Below are 19,528 nucleotides of genomic sequence, written 5' to 3'. Positions count from 1 at the left end.
ACCCATTCTTTTATTTTTGGGCATACCTCGTAAAAGACTCCAACCTTTGAGGTTTAGTCTATTAGGTTTCCAGTCTTTTTTTTTTTTTAATCTCAATTAGATTTTTTAATATATATATATATATAAAACTCATGGAATGAACACTTTGCAGCCGATATTATTCACCGTCTCGTAAATATTGTGGATGACATTGTTTATTTTTTAATAATTTATTTTGATTCTCAAAGTTTTATTTTAGATAATTTAATCTTAAATTAAGACCAATTACATTTAATTTCTTAGTCAATGATGGAATTGAAAAAATAAAGATAAAAAAAAAAAAAAAAAAACATCATACATGGGAGGCATGCCAGGAATTTTAAAAAATATACAGTTTGATCCTCTAACTTTAAAAATAATATAAATTATACAATTTCAGTGCTCAATTTTTTTTCATATTTAATTTTGGTTAAAAAATATATTTTTATTATTTTTTAATCCCTAATTAAGAGAATAAAAAAAAAGGTCATCAGATTCTAGTGGTAGAGAAAGAGAAATATTGTTGATATTGATTTAGACCATTAAAATAGTTGATGTTTGTGTCAAATAATTTTATTTGACGAAAAAAGTTCATATTATGTGTTTTTTTTTTTTTCTTTAAACATATAAATTTATAAAGATGATGACAAAAGCTAAATGTTCACAGTGAAGTTTAGGAGAATACCTAAACCCAAATATAATAACAGTATAAACCAAGCTCTTCAAAATAACTTCCTTGGAAGTAACAACTCCTTCAATGGGAACTGAATATGAGATATTGGAGAAAACCAGAGAGAAAGCACCGTTCATTTCAAACATCAATCTCTTTGGTTTCCTCCAATTCTCACATCCACATTACATCAATTTCCAAGCATTTTGCACTGCAGATATCATGTATGAATGCCATACATAAATATACTGGAAAAGAAACTAGAAAAAAGAAATTATGATACATGAATGACAAGCTGAACACGAGGTATTGAAGAAAATTAAGCAAAAAAAACACTCAAAGTTTCGTTTTGTTTAATTCCCTCCAATCCTCACATAAAACTCTGCGTAACAATTTTAGTCATTTGATCTGAAGAAAGGTTTCAGAGAAGATCTGGACATGAAATATTGGAGGAAACTAAACAGGACGCAGCAAGAAAGAAAGGAGTGCCACCTCTTTAGTTCCCTCCAATCTTCACATACACTCTTGACTGCAAGAAGCTTCAACCTCCCCTCCTATGGCGAATGTTGTGTCGATGCAGCCACGAGGTATTTATAGGCTGTCGAAAGAGCGATGTAGAACCACTGCACTGCACAATTTTCATGCAAAGAACCAGCCAGGATTTGCATGCTCATAAACAGTTAAAATTGGTCTCGGTTAGGACCACAATATCTTAGAATATCAAGCAGTAAGATGTGCGTGCCTGTTGTACAAATAACAAAGTTCAACTCGGTTTTATTTGAAATAGGCAGAGTTAAAGCATGCAAGAGTCCAAATTTACAAAACATATCCAAAATTATCCGAAGTATTTTTCATTTTAAAATATATCTAAATAATATTTTTAAAATATATATTTTAATATTAGCACATCCAAACAATTTAAAAACATCAAAAGAAAATAATTAATTTTTTTTTTTACAAAAACACTTTCCAACGCAAAAATAAATAAGATATAAATACCAAAAAGTGCTAATCAAACTGTATGCATTGCGTGCATTACTCTTAAGAAATATTCAAATGAATGCATTGCATGTGCATCTACATTTCTGTTTCATTCAAAACCAAAAGATATATAGATAGAGATTAATTCATAAGAAAGAAAAGGTTGCTTGTGATGGGTGATGACAAATAAAGGAGGTAATTATTTTCTGATAATGGATTTAAAGAATAATCATAATGCTTTACTTATTTACAGTTGACTCGAATAATCACCTGTAGTAACCATACAAAACTTATAGAATATGTACAAAGATTGTATACTATCATAAGAAATTAGACTATATATCAAGTTACTAGGAGGCTGATGATGTATCAGACAAGTGCATGCTCCTATCTGACCAATTTGAGACAACTGGGTTGCCTGAAGCATCCAGATCAATGAAAGCTGTGTCACCAGGCTTGTACTGTCCTGCAAGGAATGCTTCACTCAAGGGGTTTTCGATTACTTGAGTAACTGCTCTCCTAAGAGGCCGGGCGCCGTAAAACTTGTCATAGCCTTGCTGGCATATAAGATCTTTGATCGACTCTGACACCTCTAACCCAATTCCAAGAGAAATCAGCCTTTCTTTCACCTCTTGCAGCATAAGATTCAAAATCTGGAGCATCTGAAATAAAAGGATGATGTAAGAACTATTTTTTAAGTTTGATGTTGTTAATGCTGCATTGCGAAGTTAGAATTTCAAGTTCAAACTTGTAAAAACCGAGTACATGCATGATCACACATGCACCAACGAGGAACGAAGAAAAGAAGAAAGAGATCAAGGACTTGTAAGAAGTCACCGAGGATACAAGTCAGGGCCTCCTTATCTAATAAAACATGGCTGAAGCCTTCCAACCGCTAAAGTCACTGGTGTTCATGGGGAAAAGAAAAGGGAAAAAAAGTGGTTGACAAACCTGAGCCTTTTCAAGGGGATGGAATACCACAACTTCGTCTATTCTGTTAAGCAACTCTGGACGAAAATATCCCTTGAGTTCTTCCATTATCAATGATTGCATTGCAGCATACGAAGAATTCTCATTATCTTCAATCATGAAACCAATGGAGGCTCGTCCACCCTTTGCAATGGCAGCAGAACCAACATTTGATGTCATTACTACCAATGCATTCTTAAAAGATACTCTCCTTCCCTGTAAAACCCAATCTCTCTATGATAAGCGACTCAATAGAGGTACCGACTAAGAAAAAAATGAGCAGAAAATTTGGCTAATGTGAAGTCTTCAATTGATGGAACTATATTTTGTCTTGTTTCACACTCAAGATAAAAGGCGATGCCAACTTCTTTATCAAAATGAAAATTTAAAAAATGTGAGACAGATGTGCTACATTTAGTACCAACCTGAGAATCTGTAAGATGGCCATCTTCAAATAATTGAAGCAGAATGTTGAATATATCTGGATGGGCTTTCTCTATTTCATCAAGCAAAACAACAGTGAAAGGCTGTTTTCTAATAGATTCTGTCAGAATGCCCCCCTTGCCATAACCAACATAACCTGGAGGAGCTCCTATTAACTTGCTCACAGTGTGTCGTTCCATATACTCACTCATATCTAATCTAAGCATGGCTGACTCCTGCAACAATAATGTTAGGCAAGAAGCAGAGGCGAATCAGAATTTTGAACTTAAGAAATCAGGATTCTAGATCACTCTTTAAAAGACAGTAATCATGTCATAGTAGTCAATTTACCCCCAAGTAACCAATTTACCCCCAAGTAACGTACAACTCCCCAAAATATTCAGATTTGCTTTTGTCCATTGCATTTGTTATCGACTCTAGTCATTACGTAACAAGCCAGCAAAGTTTGATTTCTTATATGCTATAGTTATATCTAAGAGCCTTAATATTTTAGAGAACATGCTACTTTCTTTCAACTGTTAATAGCTGAGAAACCCTGCATTGTTGTTGTATCAAAATAGTCAAATTGTATAAAGAATAACCAAAACATCTTGTGTAATATAGTTTGAGGCCTTACGGATCCAAAATAATTTTGAGCCAAAGCTTTTGTTAGTTCAGTCTTGCCGACCCGGTTGGGCCGCAAAACAGCATTGCTGCTATGGCCTATCAGGATCCTTCAAGCAAACACGGGATCTCTTAACAGCTCGAGATATTGCAGCAACAGCCTCATCTTGACCAATCACTCGTTTTCCTGAGCTCCTCTTCAAGGCCCACCAGAAACTTTCTTTCATCAGCAGTCAGCTGCTGAACTGGTATACCTGACCAGAGGGAAGCAACGGCTGCTATATCATCAGGCCCCACCACAGCAGGTCTGAAAAGAATCACAGCTAAAAATTCAGTTAAATCAGGAGTGAGTGCTTGATAAAATGCAGGCCTGCTGCTTTTATCACTCCAGAAGAACTTTAGAGGAAAACAACATACTCATCATCATTTGATGCGGGAGGTAAAGAAGATTCTATAGTGATTTCTCCACTGCCATCCATGCTGGATAAACTGCAATCATCTGCCAATCTACTTGCTAGAACCTGTTAATATAGTTGTCTTAGATATAAGACTACTGGCAGTGTTATCAACAGATCAAGAATTATGTAATTGTACCATGGTAACCATATGAACAATATCATTACCACTTCATGCATAGCCTGAACAGTTCTGATTTCTTGCCAATAATCATCTGGTGTCTTTGAAAGTATAAAGGTTTGCTGTTCTTTCTTCCTTCTATAGGCCTCGATTCGAGCTCTACTTCCTGCCTCATCAATGAGATCAATTGCTTTATCTGGAAGATACCTGTCAGCAATATACCTTGCTGACAGGTGCACTGCAGCATTTATGGCTTCCGGCGTGAATCTGCAGTTGTGATGGGCCTCATATCTTTGACGCAGACCCAACAATATCCTAATTGCATCCTCCTACATATTTTTATATGAATTTCAAATAAGACATGGAAAACAAAAGGCATCTTTCATAAAAATAAATGACAGTACATATTTGAAGCCAACCTGGCTTGGCTCATTAATCAAAAACAGGCTGGAATCTCCTTGCTAATGCTTTATCAATTTCAAAATGTGTTCTGTATTCATCAAGTGTTGTGGACGCAATACACTGCAAGAAAATGCATAAATGGTTCAGAAATGAAGGATACAAGTAAATTTCCTCTGAGAACAGAAAATCAAAGAGAGCACTGTTTAGACATACAAAGAGCTTCCTATATGCTGTCTGTTTGCTCAGCTTGAGCAATTAACTCAAACAACAAAATATACAGCGAAGATAAGTTGTTCCATCTTATGGACCCAGGACCACAAAACACAAAGGGGGAGGACAAACTGAAATGAGTCAAATGACACTAAAATGAACTAAAAGAAGTTGATAAATGCACTTGAAAAATGAAGGACTTCTAATAGGTTAGGTGCCATCCCCGTCCTCATTACCGGCTCTGGAATAAATAATGGAGACATTTGCCAGATAATTACAGTGTTTACCAGGAAAAGCTATGACTGTAAGAGACAAGGAAACTCAGGAGAGTTAATAATGCTTAAACTCATCTTGTAATAAGGAGCACTGACAATAATGATTTGCCTGCTAGATCATTTTACTAAACTAAATAAAACCTTTAAATGTATGACTTTCAGGTAAATAAATCCGCTTTCTGGTCAGTGCTCAACAATTTCCCAGGGCAATGTTTAAAATTTTTACCCGCATGCCACTCTACTGCCTTCCTCTATCCATTTTAGCATATTCTGCTTGTTTCAAATCATTCCTTGAAACTTTCATAGGAGAAATTTAGCATCTAGGACAAACATTTCCATGGTATGTTCAGATATTTGGTATGCATTCACATAATCATATAATATGAGACATCACCTGTAATTCACCCCTCCCAAGAGATGGCTTCAATAAATTAGCAATGTCAATGCCAGATCCCTTGTTTCCTCGTCCAACAGTGCCAGTCCCAACAAGCGTATGCACTTCATCAATAAAAAGAATGACATCACCTGCAAGCACACATATCATGTCTGAGCAACAATAGCATCACTCTCTTCCTATATGTAATTCAAAATGGAGCCACCTTCTTTCTGAATCTCTTTTATTAATGTAGTAACACGTGCCTCTAGTTCTCCCCTTTCCTTTGCACCAGCAATTAACAGGCCAACATCCAAGGACATTACACGCTTTTCCTGTGCATAAAACAAGAAGCTAAGTAGGTTTGCAAAACAAAGCTTTCTTGTCATAAGCAAAAAAAAAAATGTCTGGATGTAAGTACACCATTAAAAGAACCATAGGAACAACAATTAGATCAGAAGAAAGATACCAAAAGAAACACAGGAATGTCAGCCTGTGCAATTTTAATAGCTAATCCTTCAGCTATGGCTGTCTTTCCAACTCCACTTTCACCAAGAAGGATGGGGTTATTTTTTGTTCTGCGGCAAAGTATCTGGACAATTCTTTCAATTTCGGAGTGCCGCCCAATAACTGGATCAATGTGTCCTTCACTTGCACGGGCAGTAAGATCCACACAGAATTGGGCCAATGCACTTTTCTCTGGCAAACATAAACAAATTGTAAACCATTCCGCTCAATGCATCAGTTATAGCAATTAAAAAAACTACAAAATTATTCTAAAGAAACCAGAATTCTTACCTCTTGTTTTCTCATAGGATCTTAAAGCAGCAGCTCTCTTGGAAACAGATTTCCCATGTTTGCCTTTTGATTCCACAGATGGTTCTCTTCCATCTTTCACAAGCTCCCCTTGAAGTTTGGTTATTGCTATAGCAGCTAAGCCATCACCATCTACCCCGAATCTGAAATCACATTCAATTATGCCCATCAAGAAAACCACGTAATGTTCATCAATGCAGGCACTTGACATCATTAAAACATAATAAAGCCAATATGTTCATATCCAACAACATTTTCTCGTAATTAAGTCAAGTTTAGCTTCTTCAGCATTGCTTTCTAAGATTATACATCAGCTTAATCAAGTCAAGTTCAAGAAAACAAGTTAGCCCATCACTGAATTCAATTATGACTTCAACCAATCAACAAAGAATATTCATTGACAGGAAAAAAAAAAACCTAACCCTCCAATAAATGTACAGAAATGGAAAGACCTTCACAATTAGAACAGCTACCTGTTAAGAACCCGGCCTGCACTTCCATCATCAACTGTGAACAAACCAATGGCTATATGTTCTGGCGCAATAAAATTATGACCCATGGTCCTTGAATACTCAATAGCAGCCTCAAAAACCCTCTTAGTACTGGCAGAAAAGGGCACATCACTGTGGGAAACACCTCTCTCACCTTTAGAAACTAACTCACTAGCTTCAGCACTATCACTCTCCCTCTGCCAAATACTTTTAACAACTTCACGAGCTTTATCAATCTTGATTCCTGACCCAAGAAACCCATTTGGATCACGATCTTCAATAATTAAACCCAACAAAAGATGCTGCGTAAAAACCATATCTTTGCCTAAAGCTCTTGCTTCTCTCTGAGAAAAAACCACAGCTTTTATTGCTCTCTCTGTAAACCTCTCAAAAACAGCCGAAACTTGAAGAATTCTTCGTTTTTTGCTGGAATTAAAACGTTTTAACAAAAGGGCCTTCCTGTTTTGTTGTTTTTTTGTGAGATTGAAATACCAAAACAAGAAGAAAAAGGAGAAGATATTGTGTTATAGTTGTTAGAGTGAAAGACGAAGCTAGAATCTTTTGGTTTTCGAAGTGAATAAAAATCCAATCTTGAATGAACTGATAAAGGAGATGATGAAGACAGTAACACTTCCATTTTTTTCAGGTCTCAAGAAATGATTTCTTGATTGACTGTTTAACAGCTTCTGTTTGAGGTTTTTGGTGACAATAAATACAATATCTTGATTGAGCCCAGACAAGAAAGAGCTTCTTTTTCAACTATGGTATCTGTTAAATCTTGATTGAAGAGACAAAGGGGAGCATGGAAGAGAGAAAGGAGAAAGGAAGGAATGGAAATAGAAGGGGAATTTGAAGGAAGGAAGGGTTGGTTGACACGTCAAGCCACCACAGCCCCCTTTTCACGTTTTTTCTTTTTTGATTTTCTATTGTTGAACATAATACTGTTTTCTTATGTCAAAAAGTCTACTTTACCGTGCCAAACCCCCGGTTGCCAGCGGAAGCATAGATATTGAGAGAGCCATGAACCAGTTTCGATCGATGGTGTCAGTTTCAATCCCCTTTTGTGTCTGAGAAAGAAAGTTGAGTACATGTATCTGCTTAGGCATACAGCAACTTGTCGGTTGACTTTAGGGAAATCTTTTTATCAGTGAGATGTTTTTTTCATTTTCTGGAGCAGTCTAGAGAAGAAGACATAAGATTTTACTGGTTAATTTTCATGATATTGACTTTAAAAATATATTGTAGCTCTAGAGTCATCAGTCGTGTAAAAATATACGTTATTAAACTTTACATGCCATAATAAATCAATCTACTAACTTATTGATTTTGATATTTTGAATTAATTATGTGAGAGTTTAACAGATTAAATTTAATTCAGAATTTAATTTTAATATTTTATAAAAAAATTCATCATAAAATAATTTTAATTTAAAAAAAAAACCGTTCAATTTATAACTGAATCTATTTTAGATTAGGTTTAATAATTTTGGTGAAAATGAATTTAAGGATAGTTTTAAATTAATTTTAAAAGATTATTCTATGATAAAAACGTATATTCTTCTTCTTCTTTTTATTATTATTATTATTTAAGTTTGAATATTGAGAACACAGTCAGTGAATTTACTTTTTTAAAATATATTAAACTGATAAAATAAATATGCTTCAAACATTATTTTAAGAAAAAAGATTTAATTTTTATTAACAAAATTGAGAATAAACCTGGTATTCTCGAATAAATTATCTATTTGGTTCACACGTGTGGCAGAAAGAAGAGGAAATTTCTTCGAATTGGAACTTTCTCCAAGTGGGGCAAGTTCAAACCCGAGGAGGAGAAAATTGAATTGATTTGGAAAAGCAATTAAAGAGGGTATCATAATCAAAGTGAAGTCCTCAATAATTGGAAGAAAAAAAATCATTTGCCTGTCCAAGCTTCGGTAGCGGTTACACATGCCATTTGATGGCGAAGCATGTGCAAAAATTCTGTTAACCACTCCCTTTATTTATTATTTAAGAACAGAGGCTTTGATGACAAGCTGTTAAAGGACAACAGTCTTCCAAATTGCTTTATACACTGAATGATCACGAACCAGGAACCAGACAGCCATCTTTTGAAACGAATCTTCAATGTTTGTTGGAATGAGATTCTATCCTTCGGTTGTCTTGCTCTCCGTGTTCATTCTCTAGCAAAAAATCGGGAGTCTTGCCAAAACACTTCCAGAGTCAGCTTCTAGTTCCAATAACTGGGGGCAGTAAGGTTCCAGAATCCACTGTTCACCAGGAGTCCTTACATGAGCAGGCACCTCCCTGGAAGTGATGGAACCGATTTGCATCTCTGACAATGATCTTTCGTTGATAAATGTGTGAAATATACTTAAACGCTGAATGACAGTCATTGCAAACACGAAGATTTTTTGTTACTCGAATTACCATTCCAGGTTCTATCTTCAGAACACCAAAAGCTACAGCTAGCTTCTCGCTGTGATAGTTTAGCATACGCTCCTTGTCTTCCTCTTCGACATCATGTAGAGCACATGAGAGGTCTGGTACATACCCAGCCATCTTCATCTCGATTGCTAGGCTTTCCATTTTTTTGTAAACTTCGTGCCTAAATGGATTTTCTTGGTCAGCTGTGTGGAACCCAAGAATATGTTCACCATACTCGATCATACTAAAGGCTGCAGGTTTCTTTAATCCTTTATTCTTCATATCTTGCCTCAACTTCCAAACTTCTTTCCATTTGTTTGATGCTGCATATATGTTAGACATTAGCACATAGTATCCTGTATGGTTTGGCTCAAGCTGGAGTAGATTACTGGCTGCAGTTTTCCCTAATTCCATGTTCCCATGGATTTTGCAAGCTAGCAGTAGAGCACCCCATACTCCATCACTCGGAGGTGATGGCATTTCCTTAATCAGATCAAATGCTTCCTGCAAGAGCCCAGCTCGGCCAAGCATATCAACCACACAAGCATGGTGTTTATCCTCCAGTGTCACAGATAGCCTTTTCATTTCTGCAAAACATTTCCTACCTTCATCAATGAGGCCTGCATGGCTGCAAGCAGAAAGAATTGAAGTGAAAGTGAAATGGTTTGGCTCAACACCTTCCTCCTGCATTCTTGAAAAGAGTTCTAGTGCTTCTTTACCATGTCCATGCATGCCATACCCTGAAATCAATACATTCCAAGAACCAGCATTCCGTTCAGTGGGGGGAATGCCATTGAACCAATCCACCGCCTTTTCCAAGTCTCCACACTTGGCATACATGTCCATCAGAGCATTTGAAAGATTTGTGTCAATTTCCATTCTGCTATCGACGATAAAATCATGGAATTTCCTTCCAAGATGTTGAAAACCCAAATAAGCGCAAGCTGAAACCATGATCAATGCCGTAACAGGAGTAGGTTGACAATCAGAATCACGCATCTCATCAAACAGCAACAGAGCTTCAGTGGCTTGCCCATTTTGAGTATAGCCAGAAAGCATAGAATTCCATGAGATAACATCTCTTTCCATCATCATATCAAAAACCAAACGTGCCTTTTCTGTATTCCCGCATTTTGTATGCATAGCTAAAATTGAGTTACCAACACATAATTCCTCAATCAACGATTTACGAAAGGCATAACCATGCACTGTGTGAGCGTTCCTAACATCTCCTAATTGACCAACAGCAGATGCAACACTCACTACAGCAATCGAATCTGCTAGAAGACCCTCTTCTTGCTGCATCTTTTTGAACAAAACGAGAGCCTCCTCAGGCTTCTCAGCCTGCTCATAAGCAGTTATCATTGCTGTCCAGCAAACTAAATCCTTCGTAGACATTTCGTCGAAAATCTTGCGACAATCAACAAAAAGGCCACATTTTGCGTACATGTCAACCAAACCAGCCTCAACATACAAATCCGAACCGAACCCATTTTTTAAAGCATCTCCATGAACAACTTTCCCTTCACGAACCAACAAATTCAAAGCACAAGCTTTGAACACGAAAGGGTAAGTGTAATTATTCACAAAAGTGCCAGTCTTACGCATGAAAGAATACAACTTTAACGTTTCAAAACATTGACCAACATTTGCATATGCCCTAATCATAGTATTACAAAGGAAAGAAGTTGGTTTATCATAACATACATTAATGTTATCAAAAAGTAATCTTGCCCTATTAAGGTCATCAAATTTTGCATATTTGATGATAATCTGACCACCCAAATGAGGGCTTGTAGTGATAAGGCCAGTGGTTGTGAGAGCTGAGTGAATTTGTTTGAGAGAGGATGACCCATTACAGGATTTTAAGAGATGTTCATAAAAGATTTCGATGGAATTAGGAGAGTAGCTAAAAGTGGAGGATGAGATGAGTGAGTATAGAGGAGCTCGAGGGTTTAAGAGAGGTTTATGAGAGAGTAGCGATCCCAACCGGTGCATTCCTTCGGTTTGTTACAATAGAGGAGCTTGCATGTTCTCTCTCTTTCTGGGATGCTGGTGTAGCATGGTATGGTGCTCCTTTTGAGAGAGCTAGGAGCATTCTTGGACCTAACTTTCAAAACTTGATAGGGCTAGATAACATTCTCGGACGAAATATCACAAAAAACCAAAATTATTAAACCTGAGATACGATGCAAAACTTGAGTAAGTAGGTTGAGCAAGTTCAAAATTAATAAACCCAAGATACGATTTAAAACTTCAGTAAGCAGGTTGAGCTTGGATTGATAAAATCAATTAAAATAAAAAATAATATGTTTTAAGTTTTTTATAAAGATTTAAAATAATATTATTTTGGAAAATTTTTTAAAAAATCAAATCAAATTTTAATTAGAATTGATTAACAAAAAATTAATCTACTAGGTCAACCAAGTTTAATCAAATCCATCTCAAATATTTGTTTTTAACCTGGCTATGGCTAAGTTTCAAGCCAACTCACGGCTCAAAACTAAACCCACATTTCAAAGTCTGGTAAGAAACAAGGAATGGGGAAATTCACAAGAATTTTACTCGATGAGGCAAATCCAAATTGATTCTTGCTTGAAGGTGAAATGCAGAGAGTAGCACGTATGTCTAACAATATTTACCAAGAAGTAATTTTGCCCTTGGGAAAATACTTTTTTTATTAGAAGAAAAAATTACAAATGATTAATAAATACAAGGAAGCATGTGGAATGACTCACCTCTGATCATTCTTGACAAATCCCTGATTAAAACTAACCTATACACTCACCACTCTCTGTTGCATATGTGAATTGGCTGGTCCAGCACTATACTCAACTCCATTAGCCACTCTCTACATTGTTTCTAAAATTTCTATACAGCAAGTTTCTATTTTCTCTCTGCTATTAACAGTTTTGGATGACTTAATGGGAACCTGAATGAATATCTCAAGTCACCACATATCACTTAAATTTACTAAATTCGCTCTTGCTGGTGAAAATCTTTTTGCATTTGAATTGAAGATCAAAAGCTCTGAGATGAATCGACCTGGTTCCATAGCATCTCAGCATAAGCTTTCTCCTCTTCCTTCTCCACTGAAGCATAATCAGTTGCCTCGACAGCTTCCTCCTCTTCATCAGGAATCTCTTCTATCATTTCTTCAGCTATGAGTCTCTCTCTCTCTAGCCCAGCAAGTTCAGCTACCGCCTCGCTCATAGCTCTAGCTGTTGCTGGTCGATCTGTCGGTCCATACTTGGGAGCTGGCACAGCAAATGGCAAAACAATATCATCCAAGTTTGTACAATCTTTGTTTGTAATACCATTTGTCTCTGTTGGAGGGAAGGTGAAAATGATTCCAAGTTCATAATTAGAAACATGAAGCCTCGAACTCGAATAAGTGTTGGTTTTCCCAGTTTCCTTTGATTTCAAACCGAATGGATTGGAGATTAGTCTTCCCCAGGCAGCAGCACTAAAATTATGTGACCCACAATAAACCCAGCCAAAAGAAGATGCATTTGTCTTAGACTGAAAGCGTCTCCGTGCAACCTGTTTACAATTTGCTTCTTTCAGTTTTTTAACATACAACAATCAATAGCCACACAATAGGGACAATAATGGTCAAGGAAGTAATAGGCAAAAAATAAATAAATAAATAGGAGAGCAGTAATTTGAGATGTGTAAATCAATGAATTATGAAGGTGCCACCAAAAAATAGAGTATGATCAAGACAAACAAGATTCTGCATCATGAATTATGTATATTTCTCAGCCTATGAGAGAGGAGAGAGGGCGGGGGGGAATTTACCTTGACATGCATTGGCTGGCCTACTCTATCATATGGATGAGGAATTGCATCATGAAGTATGCCCACACTTCTCAACCGTTGCCATGTTTTCTGTTGTAGCAGAAAGGATGGGGAAAGGGAGGGGAAAATAAAATAAGTGCAACTTTCTCAGATGAACTGCTTACAAATGGAATGACACTGTAGCATATAGAGTATCCACATGTGACATAACATAATTAGAAGCCAATCCAAAAGGCCATTGTACCTCTGAAAAACAAAGAATGCGCCTCGATGGCAAGATCCCATTGCATGCATTCTTCACTCTCTCGATTGTAGGAAAAATAATCTTGATTGATGGATTTCTCAACTCTTGACTAGCACTCCAGCAGCCCCACTGTTGAGAAATCAATGAACAAGTGAATAAAAAATAACACGACTTCAGTTTTTCCATAGTTGTGGAAGAACATTCATATTACCTCTGGATCTGATTCTTCAGAATCAAAGAGTTCCTGTGATCTTTTTCCAGCAGCTGCTGAAAACGCTGCCAGAAATTGTGCATTGACAGATCCAATAGAGGACGAGCCTTGAGGACAGGATGGGCATCAGAAAAGAGAGGAAACCAGTTCTTCAAAGACTGGTGAAGAAAAAGGATTGTGTGAAAGACACTCACCATAAATGAAATCAGATTGTTGAGAATCAGGCCATTTGTACTGACCTAGAACCTTGTAGAAATTAAAGAGGAAATCATTAGAAATCACAAGTAATAATGCAAGACGCACATTCTAACCAAGCTAACAATTAAAGTTTGCAAAATCCTATAATACTTGTAAGGGTTTTATGTCCACTAAAATGCACTTCATTATGCTTCAGTGTCAAATGTAGAGACATGTATTAAAGTAATGCACGTGGCATATTGCATTACAAATTTGCAGAGTGCTCTTCACCAAACCTCATTGACAAAATGGCATCCCAGAAGATGGTTCTGAGGATGCAGACATGAAGAAAAACGTTGTGAAGCATATGCACAAATGATCAGGAATAGGAGAGCAGATAAAGCTTTATCAAAGAAAGGTGGGGGACCAAATGCTCTATCATCTTAAGAATTAAAAGCTGCCACTATTACCTCTCCCAATCGCCAAATGCCAGTGCACCTCTGAATTGAAGCAACAAGAGAGCTAAACGCAAGAACATGTTCAGTTCGCATCAAACTCATCATATTTGGAAAGCAAGGCCCCTGGACAAGCCATCAATATCATTTATATAGACCACACCAAGTCAAAACATGCAACATTCATTAGCACAATCGATGGCAGAAATAACATGCCTGTGCCACATGTAGTATCAGATGCACTTTCCGGTTGCTTCCTCCTAAAGCAGTAGCAAGGGCTTCTTTAGGATAAACATATCCAGAGAATCTGAAGAATCCACTATCCCACAATGGAGAAACCCACTTTGCAACATTTCTAGGGAGAAAACCAAGTTGAATACAATCTAGTGCAAGAAATGAAGCAGCATAACTCAGTCAACTACCCAACCATAAAATGGCAGGCTATAACATGACCCGATATCAAAATTACTTGTATCCTCAAAATACATAGGACAAGAAAAGGAGTTCCACATATTATTTGGGAAGCTAACAGAATCAAACCACAAACTACAACAGGCATGGACACAATGAGAGTAAGGATGGAAAAACAACCCAAGTTGAGAGAAGGCCAATACTGGATCCAAAACATTTAGAAACAAAATACCTGAATACATTTGGACAGAGAAAATGTCACAAGAGACTCCAGGATGGGATAAACAGAAAAGCACCATAATGCAAGGAAGCCCTAGATTCAGGCAAGTAACTCACAGCCAAGAGAGACGGTCGTGCTAAACTCAAGAACCATGCATATTGGGAGGAGGAAACATGTTTCCTTAAGGCTTTATTTAATGATCGACCTATACAGTAGAACCAAAAAAAACAACTAATTGACCTATAAAAGATATATTTACCTAGTATGTGAAATGAAGCACAAGGTTTTCTCCTGACACGTGAAACTTTTTGGCAAAAATTTTAAACAGCATACAGATCTTACAGCTATATTTTATAAAACATCACAAGAATATATTATTAGAGAAACAACAAAAAACAGGGAACAAAAGAAAGCAGTATAAAGGTATGAAATCAAGCAATGGGCTTCACCTCCTTCATAAAATTGATCGGGGTTAGGAACCAGAATGCTCACAGCATTCACATCTGCAGGCACATTGAGGTTTCTTCTCAAAACAATCTCTGACATCCCATATACATTTTCACAACATTTCCCTAGGAAAGCAGCCAGTTGCTTCAGCTGCGTGCCATTTCTGTCAGCTGCAGTGTGAAAAAGGTGGCTTAATCCAACAACAGAAGCTTCAACTGAGCCAAGGAATTGCACACCAGATGACCCTGATGGCAACTGATAAGCCTGTAAAAGGAGTTAAATGGTGAAATATGAATCCATCATACAGAGCACCTTTCCTTGTCAGGGGAAAAAAAGCAAGCTTTAGGTATTAATGGATAATATTGTGATTCTGACAGCCAATAGGACAGCTACATAATAATCGAAAATTTGCTTCAATTCAAAAGAAAATTTAACACATTTCATGCATGCATCGGAAAGAAAGATACTCACATTGGGAGATCTGCAAGAATGAATCCCGGGTACTGAAGCAACTAGATGTCCATTTGCGCCTTCAAAGTTGTATTTTGTCAACTCAGAAATCCAATAGGCCTGACTAGGTACATTGATCACAAGAGATGCCATGAAGCCAGCAAGCTGAGCAGCAAAATCAGATCTTGAATCTTTATTTGCATCGCCATCAGAAATTCGAATAAATAGAGGTGAAGGATCAGGTGCACTTCTAGCTGGAAAATCTTGCCACCACACTGTGTTGGTCACATTATTCCACTGTAAATAGTCATGAAATGGTGGATAACATTGTTGTAATTATTTCCAAACAGTTTGTAAGTTGCCAGATTAATTAAAATATAATTAATTAAGTAAAAAAATTAAAAGAAACAGTGCCAAACTAGCAAAGATCAACGAGCATTAGCAAGGTTTTCCTTCAAATTATGACAAAAAAAAATCCAATCACATTAAAATTTCTGGTACACTGCCAAGTTCATTGCATTATAACACATGCCAAATGATATTAAATTGCCTAGTCTGTACAACAAATGAAGTAGGTCACTAGCACCAGAGACACAAAAACTAAACCCAAATTCCATCATTAAGAATGACCCGCCAGATTTCTGGGGTTTTTCCACGCTCATGCCAAAGCGTGGTACCTTCTGAAGCAAGTTATGTGATGGTAGTGCTGGCATGTCCTCTAGTCCCCCAGTCAGGCCCAAAAAAAAAAGGAACAGCACTTTCTAGAAAGCTGTAGAAGAAGCCAGGAAATCAAAAAATTTCAATTGCAACCATTAAACTGACAACTCTAAAGATTAAATTTCTCATCCTATATGGTAAGTATCCATGTCTCCTTCCATATAAAAGAGAACATTTCATTTCATATTTATGAACACCTTATAACATATAGAAAATGACATAAGATTGAGTAAAAACCTGATTTGACACTAAATTTGCAGAAGTAATGATAACACGAATGCTATCTTCTCTTTGCAAAACAAGCAATTTTGGATGATGGCAAGCAATCCCTTGTCTCTTGCGGTCTTGACCAAATGCTATAGACTCAGGGAATGGGGGAAACCTATTACAGAAATTGGACCAGAAGGCAGAAAGATTAAAGATTAACACACAAAAGGCTTATGTATGGAGTAACCAACTAAAAGAGAGCCTTAATGAAATGGTAAGGTGAAACAACTACTTACACAACAACTAAGTTTGGAAAATCCAAGTAAGGCACAGAGGTTCTATTATCAGGGCTGGAACTCCAACATCTCTCGGTGTTATGACATGCAATTGTCACTGGCAGATGGCACGGAATCTCACAGTGTGATAGAAACCTGTGAAAACATACTTGTTAGACTTGATGACAAACATAATCGAATGTACCAATCAAACAGAAAATTACACCAATATCAAATGGAAAACTATAAAGGAATCCAGTCACTGCTTCAGCAATGGTTAACGGGGAATAGCCAGTGAAGTTGTAAAATCTGTTACATGGTTAAGCTCACAACAAAATAATGGATTGCTGATCTCAAGATTTTCAACCGGATATACATGAACATGAAGCAAAGGAAAGAAACAGAAACAAATTGTAAAACTTTACCATAAAATATCGCTTGTAAAGGTTGCAATAAAGATTCTTGAAATGCTTTCAACAGGATAGAGAAGTTCTGGCAAAGAAATAACATTGGGATGGGTGAATGAACCACATTCCATAAATTGGAGACGATTCAGGTAAAACTTCTTCCCGGGTGGCGGACAACAATTTTTCCAAGTGTTCATCTGGATAAAGCTGTTGGCACCAGGTGCACTCTCGTTACCCATGGTATTCGATGAGGAAGTCTTACAAGCATTTTTCGCAACAAAACTCTCAAAACTAACTGTAGACACATCTTTTTGATATAAATGGCCACCTCCAGCACAAACATGGTCTCTCTCATTCTTTGCTCTATCAGTATGGATATCCTGATCAATTTGCAAGTTATGATGTTGCACTTCATCCCTGACCAAAGGCACACCACCACTTACCACCTTTTCCCTTTGAACAGGGAATTTACTTCTATCACTTACAGCGACATCAAGAGAGTAGTTTGATTTGTCAATACAAACACAAGGCACGTCCATTTCAAAATCTAATAAATTGCATTGCATAATATAAGATATTGGTTCATCACTACGCAGCACATCTCTACACTGACTCAACAGAAATCTGGATCTCTCAATAGCACCCCCACATTTCCGCCCCTGAAAATCAAAATCTAAAACCATAATCTCATCTCCCCGGATAGCAAAAACCCTTTTGTTTCCACTACCACTGGACACCAATCCTTGTGATTGTCCAATCGACTCAAACAACCAGTCTCTCTCCACCCGAACCTCATTCGGCCCCGTAACCACCTCCTCCTTAAAAGCAACCCCTTTAATCAAAAACCCAATTCTACCCCCTAAACTACAATTCCCCTCATTACCACAAACAAGCACAACCTCATCCCCTGCACACAATTCCCTCACCGTCCCCTTTTTCACCCTAACCCCATTAACAAAAACCCCATTCAATGAAACACTAAAACTCAGACCCTCATTAATCCTCTCACTTTCCAATTCATTATCGTCACAACAAATTAACCTTCTCCTGAATTCACTAACAACACAATCATTTCCACTGTTATCGACAGTTTTCGATAATAAAACACCATCATGTATATAAATCTTGCGTTTGTAACTATCAAATAAAATCTGACAATGTTGCTTACTTACACATCGATTTTTGAACTGAAAATCACCGGTTCGACCAATAGTGTAAAGCCGGTACGGTACTAGACTGATTGAGCTGATAGGTGAACCCGTGACCGGTGAAATCAAAGGAAAATTGAAAGTTTGGAGGCGAATTAGGGCTGATTTGGCAATTTGTTTGGTTTTTTTTAGCAAAATTGGGGATTTTGATGAGAGATTCTCATTTTCTTTCCTTTCAATTGTTCTTTTTTTATTGGAAGGAAGAATTGAATCCTTCATGGTTGTAAAGGATTTTGCTTTGTTTTTCTCTCTCTGTGTAGTAGTTGTGGACTGTGAAACCCTAATTTGAATTTTGAAGCTGGGGATTTTGAGTTTGGGCGGAGTTTTTTAATTTTCCCTCCTAATTAGAAATGTGAGCGGTGTCAGTTGTGTGAGGATGTCGTTGGCTGTTAAAGGTCGTGTCGTTTTTTGACGGTACGGGTAATGGGCTTGTGGGGATGCGTATTGTTTCAGGCTTTCAGCTTTGATATATCTGGGCTTACATTAATCTGTTCAGTCCCGATGAATACTCATTTTTCATGCAGGTCAGCCCGACATAGCTTGGTGAGTCCACTTGTTAAACCGACTAGGGGACATGATCTTGATTGTGCTAGTGAAAATACTCATTTATTTTTATTAAAATAAAATTATTTTACATTAAAAAAACTTTAATTAATTAAAGTCAACCTACCTGCTCAACCTACACTCAAGGCCTTGATAAATCTACTGACAGTTGAATATCATAATTAAAGTGTTATATTTCATATCGATCGGTGAAAAATTAGTAGGTAGTCTTTATGTTGATTGCTAACTTGTTTATACATGTTTTTAGATCTCAAACTCAGATATAGGTTTACGTTACCAGAAATAAAATCATAAAAAAAATAAGACTCAAAAATAAATAATATATGGAAAATTAATAAAATGTAAAGAAAATTTAGAAGATCTACTAATAGTCTTTTATCATGAATTGATTAGATTATAGGTAATCTTTAGTGATGCTATATCGTGGAAAAAGTAGCCAAAATGAGAGGTGTGACTTGAATTTTAATAGAGTTTACTCGTCT

General features: G+C 36.8%; 2 protein-coding genes and 1 pseudogene across 2 annotated transcripts; all 3 read right to left on the bottom strand.

The window, feature by feature from the left end:
• Positions 1 to 1,856: 1,856 nt before the first annotated feature.
• On the bottom strand, positions 1,857 to 7,718 carry LOC118036868 (chaperone protein ClpD, chloroplastic-like; annotated as a pseudogene).
• Positions 7,719 to 8,699: 981 nt separating this feature from the next.
• Positions 8,700 to 11,385, bottom strand: LOC118036877 (pentatricopeptide repeat-containing protein At3g26782, mitochondrial). Its single transcript, XM_035042717.2, has one exon. The coding sequence runs from the start codon at positions 11,248 to 11,250 to the stop codon at positions 9,100 to 9,102; it is 2,151 nt and encodes a 716-aa protein (XP_034898608.1). The 5' UTR covers positions 11,251 to 11,385; the 3' UTR covers positions 8,700 to 9,099.
• A 504-nt stretch (positions 11,386 to 11,889) lies between these two features.
• Positions 11,890 to 18,835, bottom strand: LOC118036874 (uncharacterized). Its single transcript, XM_035042708.2, has 12 exons — positions 17,293 to 18,835; positions 16,889 to 17,023; positions 16,623 to 16,767; positions 15,690 to 15,965; positions 15,221 to 15,482; positions 14,357 to 14,523; positions 14,156 to 14,266; positions 13,703 to 13,754; positions 13,509 to 13,615; positions 13,298 to 13,426; positions 13,054 to 13,143; positions 11,890 to 12,795 (listed from the first exon to the last, which is right to left on the bottom strand). Exons 1-12 carry the CDS (start codon positions 18,699 to 18,701, stop codon positions 12,274 to 12,276), a joined length of 3,405 nt encoding a protein of 1,134 aa, XP_034898599.1. The 5' UTR covers positions 18,702 to 18,835; the 3' UTR covers positions 11,890 to 12,273.
• Positions 18,836 to 19,528: the final 693 nt, after the last annotated feature.

The sequence above is a fragment of the Populus alba genome, chromosome 15 (assembly GCF_005239225.2).
Source record: "Populus alba chromosome 15, ASM523922v2, whole genome shotgun sequence".
Classification (NCBI taxonomy): Eukaryota; Viridiplantae; Streptophyta; class Magnoliopsida; order Malpighiales; family Salicaceae; genus Populus; species Populus alba.
Note: the sequence above shows the minus strand (reverse complement) of the source record. Positions and strands in the feature narration are given on the sequence as shown.

Excerpts from the sequence above, each read along its gene's own strand:
- LOC118036877 (XM_035042717.2), bottom strand. The coding sequence starts at position 11,250 with ATGCACCGGTTGGGATCGCTACTCTCTCATAAACCTCTCTTAAACCCT.
- LOC118036874 (XM_035042708.2), bottom strand. The coding sequence starts at position 18,701 with ATGAAGGATTCAATTCTTCCTTCCAATAAAAAAAGAACAATTGAAAGG. Across the intron at positions 14,524-15,220 it reads CGATCAATTTTATGAAGGAG|ATTGTATTCAACTTGGTTTT; the intron begins GTGAAGCCCATT and ends TTCTTGCACTAG. Across the intron at positions 13,755-14,155 it reads GCATTTGGCGATTGGGAGAG|GTTCTAGGTCAGTACAAATG; the intron begins GTAATAGTGGCA and ends AATTTCTACAAG.